Source organism: Myiozetetes cayanensis, unplaced genomic scaffold (genome assembly GCF_022539395.1).
Source record: "Myiozetetes cayanensis isolate MyiCay16 unplaced genomic scaffold, myiCay2020 scf1, whole genome shotgun sequence".
NCBI classification, from domain to species: Eukaryota; Metazoa; Chordata; class Aves; order Passeriformes; family Tyrannidae; genus Myiozetetes; species Myiozetetes cayanensis.
The window spans coordinates 102,978,312-102,992,423 of record NW_026086604.1 but is presented as its reverse complement, the minus strand read 5'-3'; the positions used below and the strand labels follow the sequence as shown (position 1 = coordinate 102,992,423).

The following is a 14,112-nucleotide window of genomic DNA, read 5'->3' as shown; positions in this document are numbered from 1 at the left end:
ACAGGGCACTACCTGACTTTACGTTTCCCACCTCAGTAAAGTGATCTGGTGTCAGTTCTGCTAATGCACCAGCTAAATGGCAGCTGGGGGTCAGACACACAAAGTGCAAGCTGGTGCCTCCCACTTCTCTTTCTGCCTTGAGCTGCTCACTTACCAGCTTGCCCATGCAGCGCTGCTGTCCGATACTGTCTGCACACTTGTGATGGATGCTCATCTTACAAGCCTTACAGCGCAATCCGTGCTTAGCGTTTGTCCCTGTGAAATGCATGGAAATGATTTAATTAGACAAAATCAATAGTTTCCATGCATTTAAACAAATGACCTGAAAGAACTGATGGGGTCAGTTGCCATGGAGCAAATATCGACAGCTTTCTTTGCCTTACCTGCTTTTCAAAATGCCCATTTATATACACATTTTCTTTACAGTCTCTCCATTTTAGGCATTTCTCCCCCAGGCTCTTTCCCAGGCTATTACTGCCTTTAGACATATGTATTGGATCATGCTCTGCTATATGATAGTCTTATCAGTGATGTCTCTGCCTCATGAACATCAAGCAAAATCCCTTTGCTAATTTGAAAGGGCTTGATATGAGAGCTGTGCAAGGCTGTGCTCCTGTGAAGGAGCACCCATGCTCTGGAGCTGTCCTGGAGAGTTTGGCCATCAGTTGAGGCCTGGTTTCATGGGTGAGAGGTAGCTCCGAGGGCAACAAGGGCTAGACTGGCTCCTTTGCCATTATCCACCCATGGGCAAACACAACTCTGTTTGGTTTCTTTTTCCTGCGTGGTTGCACTTGGATTAGTGTACTATGAGAGTTTTTTTGGTTACAGTTTCTTTTCAATTATAGATGCTCAAACCAATATTGACAATTGTGCTCAGGGATTGCTGCTCTCACCATCCTGGGCCAGTGTTCAGGGGGTGCTGAAAGGGCTCCCTGTGTATCCCTGAGTGGAGCAGTGAGGATGCTACGAGTCTGACCTTGCTCTCCTTCACTGGCAGTGAAAAAGTTCTGTGTAACAGCTAGGGGAGCTACAGGAGAAATTTTGTCTTACAGAAGCAGACTTGCCCTATTTGGCCAACAGTATTTCTGCATTATCTTCAGGGTGGACCTACTCTTAAATGACAGACCCAAGTCTGTTTGCTTCCAGGCAGGAACAGTCACTCTTATTCAGACAACCGTAACACTTCCTAAACCATGCATAAGCAGTCATGCTGCAGCAACTCTTTTATCCCCATAGGACTGGATAAATGAAATGAGTAAACAACACGTCAGTTCATTATCATCTACTGTGGGAGTGAGTAAGAAACAAGGTAGTAAAAAATCCCCTAAAAAACTCTTGACATTTTAACCAGCCTTCATTAGTCAGACATGATAGGAATATTAGTCAGAAGGATCCTACATCTGAAAGTACTCATGTAGCTCTTAGTTATTTGAGTAGTCAGTGCCGTGTACATGCTGTTGGATTCATCCAGTGAAACACTATGTCTGAAAGAAGCACTTCAGGGAAGGTTTCATCAAGTTGGTGCCAAAATCCCAGGTTTGACAAGACCACTTTCAGGGGAAGAGGTGCCTGAAGCACTTCCAAGCCAGATAAGGTAGGCTGAAGTAGCTGTGGGTGGTTGCAGTGAGCCAGGCTCAGATGTTTCACTTGTGTGCTTCTTGTAGGAGAGGGAACCTCCCTGCCTTCCTATTGAGACTCCTGAAGAGATGGAGAGTTAATGGGGTTGAGTAGGGTGTGTCCCAGGGACTTCCATGGAGTGGGGTCAGTGACTGCTCACTGCTTCTTGCCTACCTGGCCACTTTCAGCCCTCTCTCAGTATGTGCAGACATCTAGCAGAATTTACTAGACAGAATTTAACACAGAATTTGCTAGAACACATCCCTGTTTGTTTTGTTTCTTTTTCCTGTGTGGTTGCACTTGGACTAGTGTGCTGGGGATACTTTTCCAGTTATAGTTTCTTCTCAATTTCAGATGCGCAAACCAATATTGACTCCAGAAGCTTTGTGCTTTTATTACTGATGATGAAATGCTGAATCACCCTTCCTGATGATCAACAATTGGCATTGAGGAAACAGTACTTCCTCCACAACTTTTTATTATATTTATAGGAGAGAATGAAAAAAGAAAAATGACATCATGCTTGCCTAGCAACACAGCAATGGTTACACTGGATCTAATTCTCCTCTCACTCTGGCCTATAATGGCGTAACTCTTACCTGTTCTACCAACTTACTCATAAGATTCAGCTGCGAAAAGGCAGACAGTCTCACAGTTCTTTCTGCTGGCTCTCTTATGCTCTTCCAGCCATTTTAGTGTTCACATTACCAGGAGGATATCGGTCCTTATACGTTATAACAATGTGATCACAGAAGTTACGCATTTGTCAATAAAATTGTTTGCCCAAATGATGTGCAAAATGAATCTAAAGTATCTGTGCTGCTTTCAAAATTCAAACCCCAACATTTTCCAGAACAGAAATTTGTGATCATGTGAAACTCTGTAAGACCATTACAAAAGAACATGCCGTATTTTACATGTGGGTAGCTAAGTAGTGACTTCAAAGAGAGGAAAAGCATTTTGGTCATCCACTTAAGTCTACAAGAAGTCTTTGTAAATCAAAATGAAATTTCCTATAGCTACCAAAAGTTTTGATCTTCAACTTCTTCTTATTTCTAACTTAGTTTGCTATGGGACTAGCTTGGAAAAGAATTTTCATGTATCTCCCTGCCTCCCACTGAGGAATAACTAAGGGCTTAGAGAAGAGTCATTTATGCTGTACTTACACTTAACCATCATATCTCAAGCTCTGAAAATGGCATTTTTACAAGACACATCTTCTTTTTTCCACATGGTAATTCTTTCTTCTTCAGTTTTATCCCCATTACACTAAATCAAACCACATAAGAGAACAATGGCTAAGCTATTTCAAAACTGCACGCCAGGGATTAGACAACTACATATTAGCAGTGTATCTAACCCAAAAGTTCCTGAGATTCAGAACTGAGGCACAATCACAGCTCACATCAAGGAAAAGAAATCATATTTTGTATAGGTGCAGATGAGACCAGGGTTTGATCTGTTGCATCAATTACTGGCATCCCATTTAAGCAAACTTGTTGGCTTTGCAGAAGCCTGAATGGGGCTGATTTTGGAAGGCATCCTGGTAGTTTGAAATAGTGAAAAAGCAGGCAGAACATGGATTTTGCAAGGAAGTTATTTAAAGCTGAGTGAATACAGTGAGTGTTCTACGGTCATGCACCAGTATAAGAGAGTTATTTCATGATACCTAAAGTAGTGGCACAGCAATATGTTGAAACATTATTTGCCAATAAATTCCCCCAGAGAGAAAAAGAAAGTTAGGAATTTAGCCTGAACATAAATTAAACAGTAGAAAATAACTGGTATTTATGACTCAAAAAAGTAAAAAAAAATTGACACTGACAAAGATAGTAATAGTAATAGTTATAGCAATAACAACAGCAACACAATAGGGTAGACTTTTTAAGGAGAATTTGTATTATTTTACTGCACTGCCATAGGGTACCAGTTGAAAACCTCTCTGCAGTGTGCTTATTCCCACTGGTTCAATCTTTCTGTAGACTGAAGCATGGGGAAGGGGTAGTGTAAGGAAAGAGTTCACATTTGAGGTGGTTATAGCAGTGTCTGGAAGGTGCAGTGTTCCATCTAGTGAAATCTAGGATACTAAAACACTCTCCTCAGAGACTTCGGCTGAACAAGCTCTGATGACCTGCAAGCCTGACCATCACCCTCTAGTTTGATTCCTGCCCCCCTAAATAGCTGACAGCTTGACTGCAACCTATTGTTTATTCCAAGCAGCAGATATTCCTCTATGCCAACCTTAAAGCAAAGCTGGAAGCTTCTGGTATAGTACTCACTGATATGTCTTAGCCCACCTGGAATAATTTTAGTTTGTGGTGGATCAGAAATACAGGAAGCAAAGGCTTAGCAATTAAATAAACTTGGAGCAACCTAGCTACTTTTTCTATGGTTTTCATTCAAAGGGGAAGTAGAGTAAGAGTTTTGATGGATTCTCTGCTATTACCTTCAAAAAGTAATCATCCCTCCTACCCTCTTCTCCAAAGACCCTTACTGAGGTTACCTAAGCCAGTTGTTAAATATGGAGCAGGCTAGAATAAAGTTCTGCTCAGTCTCTTTTTGATTGCAATCTAGGGATATGATTGTCACTATTTTGATTCAAGGCACACTACTTCATTCACTGAACAGGGCAGACAGTGCTCGATGAATAGGCAACTCCAATCAATATTTCTATTTTACTTTCCTTGGTCAATGTGTGTCCATAAGCAACATCTCCTGAGTACCACGCTAGCCTTGTTCCAAATACAAAGTGATTATCAGCCTCATGAGCTTTCCAATGGGCTCACCGTCTTTGTCTCTTGCTACAGCTTGTATGGGGAGTCTCATTCAGTGAGACTGAGGAGTAAAACTGTCAGAGGTTTCACTAATACTATTTCAGTCCAGATGATGGTGTTTAAGTTGTAAAAATTGCAAACTCTAAAACACGGGGTTTAGGATGGAAAGTACTAGGTATGCTTAGCTGGCTTACAGTGTTCATGAACATAACTGCAAATGTAGTCATGAAAGTCATATAGGGAAAAAATGCAAAGACATTTGCACAAATCTCCTCTGTGTCCTATTCCTTAATGTATCAATTATCTCATAGTCTGTAAAGGCTGGTATTCCTTTTGCAAACGAAAAAGCCAAAACTGACAAAAGAAACTATATTTCATGGAAAGCGAATGAGGAAATTTCATGTCAGAATACCTGAGTAGCTCTTAAATAAGCTTACAAATGAGTCATTTTCCTTGCATAACAACTAATGTATCCAGGCACCTAGCACTGGAAGGGTGCACTTTGAGAATGTGTTTTTAGAAGCAGGTCATGTTTAATAACACCTTGATAGAAATACTCTATGACTGGGTCAGCTCCCATTTGAATAGCTAAACCAGCGGCTAGGTTTTCCAGAACAGTCACAGAAAACTGAATCTTAAACTGTTCTGATAATATGACCTTAAATAAAACTAAAAGGACACACTGCATCACTTTTGTAAATCCAAGCCTTTTTTGGAGGCAGCCTAAATGGAAACAGAACACCTCAATTTAGGTGAATGGAAATATTTGGGAGGCAGAGACAGGCAGGGGAAACAGGGCAGAATTTGATTCCAACTCTTTGTGTCTCCTATAAAAGCACTTTAGTAACTACTGTTTCAGGAAAGTGACATTTATTCTAAGGAATGCAAATGAGAATTGGTTTGTCACGCACATGTGAAGGGAACCTGTATTATCCTCTTGGCCAGCACAGGTATGGCCACAGCACTGCTGGCTGATTTGTGCCCTTTGTTCCAAGACTCAACATAGGATTAATAGCTGAGAGGGAGAACAAGCCCTACAGTCTTGAGAAATTTCAAAGAAAACTGCATATATTGGTAACAACATGATGTTGCGCTGACTGTATAAAGATAAATACGCTAGGCACTTATGTTGAAGTGTAGAACAACAACAAAAAAAGAGAGCATAAAAAGATACAGGTCTATAAAAGAAAGAGGAAGGGAAAGGGACACAAAGAGACTGTCACCTCCAGCTAATCCAGCTATGACCCAACCATTATTTTTTATCATTTCAGCTGAGAGGAACATGCCAGTCAGAAATTGTTTTTATTTAAAACTTGCACAAATAAATGCATTTAGAATTACGTCTTTTCCATAACACTTCAACTTCTGCTGTGGGAGGATGATAAAAATAATGAGTGCCTTGCCCCTTTCTCCCCAAATGCATTTACAGTTGTCACCAGGAAGCTGCATCCATGCCAAAATCTATGGGAAATGGAGAATTTTAAGCAAGCCTGAGCCAGTCTTGTAGCAGTGAAGGGTTTAGAATGTCACCTTAGAAGGAGGAAATCCCTGAAATGGCACTGGTGCCCCTGTGGTCATCTCTAAGCCTTTGTGCACCCTCTTCTCATGCCCCCTTCTCCATTTTTAATTAATTGGTTTTGTGTAAAAGCTCTGATGCTGAAAGAGATGACTGTTTTCAAAAATTCCTCTATGGCTACTTCCTGCCCCTGTGGGTGTCTGCTGCTGGACAAACGCTTGCCCTCCTCCTTCCCCTATTCTATCTCAATCAAGAGATAGAGTAGATTTGAGTACATCAGAGAATGGCACTTTCTACACAGGACACCCACATCTCTAAAGTTAAAAATCTTGAGCTTAATTCCCCCAAATCGTTAGGTTTGTAAGGATGAGCTGGGAAATGCTTTTCGTCCTTTAGCCTCCCTGAATGCCTCCTGCCACCTTGGGAACTACCCCTTTTCTCTGTCCTAATGCCTGGCACCCTTCTGCTTCTTTTTCTTAACTGATGCTGCCCCATCACTTGCCCCAGAGGACATTGTGGAGAGGACAGAGGCACAGATTCTCATCCAGTCATCAGGTGAGCTACAGACCAAAGCCTGAACCCAGATTTCCCCAGCCACCCTGGATGGTTGAGCACTGGAAGCCACTGCTGTCTGATGCCAGACTGATAATTCAAATTGATGGGCACAGATTTGCCAGGTACATTGACTTACACACAAATATTCACCTCACATAAAATTACCAGTACTATGAACAATCTTACTATTGCACTTTTCACTGTTAAATACAGGACTAGATGGGTTATTAAAAAAAAAAAAAAAAAAACAACCCAACAAAAAGAGGACATTATAATTTTGTGGTTTGCTGCATGTCATTCCTAACTGAGCCACAGAAAATATATAATGGCAGTTCCTGGCATTGCCATTTTGAATATCCAGAAGTATTAATTTTCCTTTTGTAAGAAGATGAAATTGAACTTTAAGAGTACCCTTGTCTTTTGACCTGACTAGATAGCCTTCATTCATTTGAACACTATGACAAAGGCACTTTTATGCATGAATAACAGATGTATAGAACAAAAAAGTTTAAAAAACAAAGAGAAAACTAGGCAAAAATCTTACTTAGGCAATTTTTCATAAATGATAGCAGCGTGAGATTGACTTCAAAGGTTTTATTCTTCAGTAATGGATTTTTTTTTTTAATTAGGTTGTGGGCTTGGTGGTTTTTTTTACAGTTAAATGTGCTAGTTTAAAATGTACAGAGTTTTGGGTGGGTTAAGTCGATAGTTTCTCGGGATGGGAGTATACTGTACAGGGATGTCCAACAGCATGTTGGAACTAGAGGAAGAACCCCTTCATTTGGGACCAAGCTGTCAGGTCTGAACCTGACACTTTGACTGGCTGAAGTGTCCTGTTTCCCTGAGTCCACCTTATGTCAGTCTAAACCAAATGGGGTGTGGAGAGAAGCTGGAACTTATATATTTATGTTCTGTAGAATAGGACTTGATATCCAATCATGGTGCCTATCCTTTCAAATTAATGAATTTTAGATTATATGTCACTGAGAGTATGGGTCCATTTGAGTGCCTACCCCAGTTTCTCCATAACTATATCCAATGTTTAAATAGCAAGAAAAGTTGCCTTGTATATAGGCAGGCAACAAAACAGTGCATAAAATTAGAACTGACTTCCTAGTGACATCGTTTTCTTTAGAAATGACATGCTGAGAAAAAAATGAGGCAGTAATAGGCAGGTTTTTTCTGCAAGACTGTTATAGAGATGAAAAATATCCCTGCTAAAATAAAGTCTTTAAAAAATTTGGCCACAAGAGGTTTTTTCTTTGCAAAGCACTTTTCACATATTCAGCAGCTTTGCTATAAAAGTCTGTCCCTGAAAGGAAATATCCACCTCCGTACTTCTTAAAATATCATCTCAGGGTTTTGATCATCTAAATGTTAATTAAGATGCTGGAACGCCACGGTAAATAAACTAACAGCTATTATTGAAAGAAAAAGTCCCAGTTCATTAGACACTACACATGATCAATCTTATCTAACCTTCTTTGCTCTGAACAAACTGGCACTGATACATCAACGCCTACTTTTCTAGACAATTTTCTAGACCGATGAGCCTGTGCTTGTAGGTCTTTGCACTGGGCTGCTTTGCTGAGAAAGAAAACAGCCCAGAACACTTGGGTACAGACTTGCCTATGGGAGGTGATGCTGAACTGCTTCAGAACTGATGATGGTAGCAGAGCTGAACAGGACAAGGGAGAATGGAGAAATTAAACTTGGTGTGTTGTCCCAGTAGAGGACAAGTAGAGATCAATGGCTTGGTGTCAGTAATATTAGTAAACCAGACCAATATTATTTGGTCTCAGTAATATTAGTAAACTCTTCTTGAGATGAAGATGATGAAAGTCAGATTTCAAACGATCTCTGTTGGCAGGCTTAGGTTATTTGCCCTTGTGTTCTCACATGTGTTGAATTGAAAAGTCATCCAGTTGCAACCTTTTTCTTCTGTGTTTTGAAATGGTTTGAAAAAGTAGGGCCACTTATATATGCCAAAACTTTTGTCTTTCAAGGGCCTTGTACCATTATAGAGGAGCTGGAAAACACAAACTCAATATTTGAACAAAAATTACGATGTGAAATGAAGAGCAGGGCTATGAGCTTGCTGAAAATGTGGGAAAAGAATTACACAACAAACAAAAGAACAGTCTGTCCTCAACAAAGGGATTTAATATCCTCACTGGTCTCTTAATGGATTTTTAACATTGCCTGTTGCTTACGTAGCTTCATCATCATCAGTGAACTTGAAATGAGAGGCTTCTATTTGCCAGAAGATCAGGACAATCAATTAGAACTAAAAAAGGTTTAGTTAAAACAAACAAACAAACAAAAACACCAGGAAAAAAAGCGCCCCCTGATTTGTAAATACCAGTTGCTCTATGGCTTTTGCTGTTTCAAGCTTACTGAGGGTTTTGGCTCTTCCTTCCTGCAGCAAAGCGCAATGCCTCAGTGTTGTTCTTGGTCTGTGTTAGCACAGACTGACTGGCAGTGCCTGTGGCGATGGGCCTTGCACGGGAGATGCTGAAGTGTGAATTACCATGACCACAATTCATCTCCCTCCCTCTTTTGCCCATTTCCCAGTAACTAGTGATGGAGACGGGAAATGGAGCTTCCACCTAAATCTAATGGCTGGCCAGGATGTGGCCACACACAGAGGTTTCTGCTCCAAAGCCATTTCTTCCCTTGGATCACACGTAGCTGAGGTGGTTTTCATCAGAAGCTACAGTGTAATTGACACCACGATTTGCTTGGATCAGAGATAATTCAGGGCATCACCATAAGTAACTGGGGAGTTATAACAGTTTGGTGGGATCAGTTTTTGGAAAATTTATTTCTACATTAAGTCACAATGTGTTTTTTCCTTTCAGAATTTTACAATTTCATTTTATAACAAAGTGTGTTTCAGTTCCTTTTTCCACATGGGAAATATGGAATCATAGAATCAGTTAGGCTGGAAAGGACCTCTGAGAATGTTGAGTCCAACCCAAGACCAAACACCACTTTGTCAACTCGACCATGGCACTAAGTGCCACAACCAGTCTTTCCTTAATCACCTCCAGGCATGGTGACTCCACCCACCACCTCTCTGGTTAGCCCATTCCAATATCAAACCACTGTTTCTGTGAACAAATTCCTCCCAATGTCCAACCAGTGGAAAAATATTCAAATTCAACCTTTCTCACCAAATGCAGGTATGTTTCTTTTTGGTTGTTGGTTTGGTTTAATGTTTTTTGCCCTCAGTGACATCACAGAGGCTGGGTAGTAAAACCACTTTATTTACTACTGTCATCTACTCAAAGAGGCAATATCTCAGCCTTCAGTGTTACAGCCTGGGATAATTTATTATTTGAAACATAGCAGCTTAGAAAGCACCTAGAGATACACTTCCATGAGGCATCAATTATTGTTGAAATGAATATGAAAATTTCTACAAATCATTGTACAGAAGTTTATGTGGTTCAGCAAAGCAAAAATAACGTTACCTGCCTCAGGATCAATCTGGGAGTGAAAAAATACAGACATTAAGCTGAAATATCTATTTCTAAATATTTAAATCTTTAAATCAAACCCATGAAAAAATTGCTTTCTAAGATTTAGTCTATCAACAAAAATAATTCAATGCATCATACATAAACTGTCCATGGTTAGAAAGTATTTGCATAATCTGAATTCACCCTCGATTCTACTAGGAACAAGCAAAGTCAGCTCAAGCCATAGCTCTTCTCATCTACACATGTGGTTTGCACCAGCATGACTATGTTTTTTGCTGTCCAAAAAGCTTAATTAACATCAACTATAAATGTGCTACCACTATCAGAGATAAGTACACCCATAAGGGCTAGCAATAGGCTTGGCAGCTATAGCTATCTGTTGTACAATGTGTATAATGATATAACATACAAAAAAGTCCAGCAAAATCCATGAGACAACCCTGCTTTTAGCAAAATGGCTTCCAGTGCTAGAGGAGCTGTTGGTGAGATGTCTAAAGGCACAATTTGGAGGGGAGAGAAGAGGAAAAAAAAAGCAGATCAATGTGTCAGAAGGTACTGGCACACAGCTGGATGTTACTAACAGATACTAAGATTTAGGAGCTGTCATAGGCAAAAAGGAGCTGAAATTGTGAACACAAACAGGCAGCAGATAACTGCGTGTCAATGCAGGGCTGAATCTGTGAAACTGAACTCCCGAACTCTCAGACAGGAGACTGCTACTTGCAAGCTGCAACCACTATTGGCTGCTTGGAAATGTTGATAACACTTTGACTAAACAAAAGTGCTGCATCCCCAAGCCTCCAATTAATAAAGAGACAGGAGAACAACCCACTGGTTAAAAGGCTGGCCATGTGCTGTTTTTATGCACACATATTATTTAGACTTTAGGAACTGGGAACATGGTTTCCAGAAAGAAGATCTGGTACCAAGATATGAGTTCTTGAAAGGAAGAAGTAGTGTCAGAAAGCAGAAAGGGGCCCAGAAAGAAGTTGAAGATCCTGCCCTGGGGCAAGGTCTGGGAAACAAGGGAAGACCCTCAAAACAAGGAAACCGTGGACATCAAAGCCAGGGACTCTGACCAGTGGCACTTGAGATGAGTAACTGGAAGGAGCATCACAGTAGGAACAATGCCCTCCTGCCCAAGCTGCACAGGCTGATAGTGACCCCTCTGCAGGGAAGAGGAGACTTTGGGAATTAAATGCTGGTGGGGAGGGAGGGAGGGAAGGAGTGTGAGAAAAATGAAATAGGATAAAATCTGCACTGTCATTGTTTCTTCAATAAAACCTAGTATTCAGATCCTCTCCACACTGGAATTTATGCTGTCTCACCCTTGGCAAGAGCTGAACTTAATCTTTGATTCTTTGATTAAGAATCAGTCTAAATTTTCAGATGGGGTATTTTGAAAGAGCATCTGTGATAGACACGCTCAAATCCCATCAACGTCTTAAGTGTTTTTTCAGCTAACTAAGAGTTTGTTGCCCTTAGAGAACACCTCTAAGCAGTCTAGTCAAGCTTATTGATGATGGACCTCTCTAAGCAATCAGCAATGTTAAGAATTCGTACTCCATGCTTCAACAAAAAAACAAACAAAAACAAAAAAACCCTGGGGTAGAACAAACTCTGTCTGGAGAGTTTGATATGGCACAGATCTTGGGATATGAAAGGTTGCTGCACTTCTGAGAGGTGTAGCTAGAAAAACAGGCAATATCAGCACTGCAAATAAAAGTCCCCTCATCAATACACCCAATCCTCATTCAGAGGGATCATCCTATGTGCATTAAACCTATAGCCCTTCTTTTGTGATTTCCAGGAAGCCAAACAGGAACATACCGACTATGATGTTGTAGTTCATATTGGCTCAGTGATTATACCAGCTGTAATGCCACTTCCTCTCCTGGCTGTGAAAATAAAATTGTTGCAAGGAGGGGAGGGAAGACATAGCTACTTTTTTTTTCTTTTTCTCTCCCTCCCCACCCCACCCCCCATTTTCTTTCTTGCTTCCATCCCTTCTATTAAACAGGAAATTATCTAGTGCTCAAAAAAAGAAAAAAATCAAGATTTTCAAGATCACTCCCTCTATGTTATAAAGGAAACTGCAATGTAATCACAATTTTCAACTGCATGTAATTTTCAACTGAGCATGTCTTCAAAATTAGAAGTAAGAATCCAGGTGTCTACAGCATCCTTCAGCATGTAAGATAAACTTATCCCAAAGAGCAAAACAGTTATAGATTGTGCATATCTGGAAAACTAAAAATTCGGCCGTTTAGAGAAGGTAATTGGTGAAGTTGCAGTTACTTACATTCCTATCACCAAAGCACAAAAACACGCGATGCTCCATGTGAGCCACCAGGATCACTGCTCTCTGAAACATCCTTCTATATTAAGGACAGCAACAAGCAACTGTGGGTAGGCATTTTACTCTACGTGATGGCAGTGTTCTATTTCTTGCAAAAGCATTTCTGCTAATTGCCTCATTTTAAGGCTTCTGCAACTCACGGTAAGGTGAAGCTTCTAATGATTTTGCTTCCAGTTAATGCTTTTGTTCACTATGCGGCAATGTAATTATGCGCATAACAGTGGTACTCTGGTAGACAAAGACTCTAAACAGAAAAATAATGTTTTTACAAGAAGGTCAGCTTTAAAGAAGATGCATTTAATTTGCTTTTCTGTAAACACCTGATGTCCCATATGAGCTCAGGAAAAGAATATAGAAGGACATAAAAAACCCCTCGTATTCTGCTTCATCTAGAGGCCTTTAAAAAACCCTTAAGCTTACCATTATGTTCTTCACTAGGGCTGATTTCAGGAGTGATGGCCACTACTGACTAGGGTATTTAGTGGGTTTTCATGTAGTTTTTGGTTAAAAATCATCATGGCTAACGTCACATTAAAATACGGATTGTAGATGTACTGGAAATTTTTATTGTTTTTCATCTAATTAAACAGCAAATGTTGTTCAATATTTTTAAAGTCTCTTTTGACTGAGGATTAATTGCAATATCATATTAATAGCAATTTCCTCAAAATTACAGTAAGCTTGAAAATTATCTAGTAACAAGTGTGAAACATGTTTGATGCTGTTCAAGGACAAATTAGAATTTAAAATATATTTCCATCCTCTTTTCTCAGCTAAGCAGTTCCTGATTATCCAATTTACTGATAACATTCTTGCCTCATCTCAGAGGAGGAAGCCCTCCCAGAGGGTAAACAAATGAGACATTTACTTTTCAATATTTGCTTTAAAGTTATGTTTAACTCTTTGTTACCGAAGAAAAATAATAATTTAATGCAAGGATAATGTGTGGCACTCTGTAGGTTCTCTACAAACGTGGGGCTGTATAAATTGGATACTTTTTGTCATGTTTATCAAAAATAGTAGTATCAGTAGATGGAGCACACCTATACTGTGTATACCATACATGTTTCTACCTCTTTCCATCTGTTCATCTGTTTGGAAATTCTGGAGAGTCCAGATGACATTACCTATGCCTGACTAGTCTATAACTAATGGTTAACTGCACACTGTACTGTTTGGTTACCATAGAACTTAAATTCATATTTCCAGAAGGCTTTTGCTACCTTCTTACAGGGCTCCCCTCAGAAGCAGGAAGGTCTACACTTAGGGAGACATTTTAACTCAGGAAAGATAGGAGAAGCCAAGTTCAATTTCAAGCCAATAGGGTAAAATAACTATTTTGCACCAATTCTTTGCAGATGTGTGTTTACAAAATATAATGTTTTTGCTTGCCCTACACCCTAGTACAGCGGGTGAGAGATGACTTAAGCAATTCTTACTCACACTGATTCTCAAAAGTGCTAGAAAATTTAGGTGCCCAGAGCCATTTGTCATCATCAACTGGAGCAAGAGCCTAAGTCTCCTAAATCCAGGAGTAAATTTAGTGAAGGAAAGGAGGAGGGAGAGACAGACTATGGATCACTCAGTAACATATGCAATGGCACCTAGTACCTGTCATTGAAAAGTTTACACAACAGCCCTTTTTCAAAGAATCCCAGAATGATTTGGATTGTCAGGAACATCTGGGAATAATCTAGTCCAATCCCCTGGTAAAGTAGGCTCACCTAGAGCAGGTTGCACAGGATTATGGTCAGATGGGCTTTGAGTATCTTCATAGTAGGAAACTCCACATCTTCTCTGGACAAC

The 14,112-nt window shown here is 40.0% G+C and overlaps 1 protein-coding gene across 2 annotated transcripts in view; it reads right to left on the bottom strand.

The window, feature by feature from the left end:
* Positions 1-14,112, bottom strand: part of STAC (SH3 and cysteine rich domain) — a 75,001-nt gene that overhangs the window by 28,824 nt on the left and 32,065 nt on the right. For both annotated transcript variants that reach the window (XM_050332102.1, XM_050332093.1), the window contains one exon: positions 155-255. In XM_050332102.1, coding sequence (XP_050188059.1) covers positions 155-255 — 101 coding nt within the window. The remainder of the gene's footprint in view (positions 1-154; positions 256-14,112) is intronic.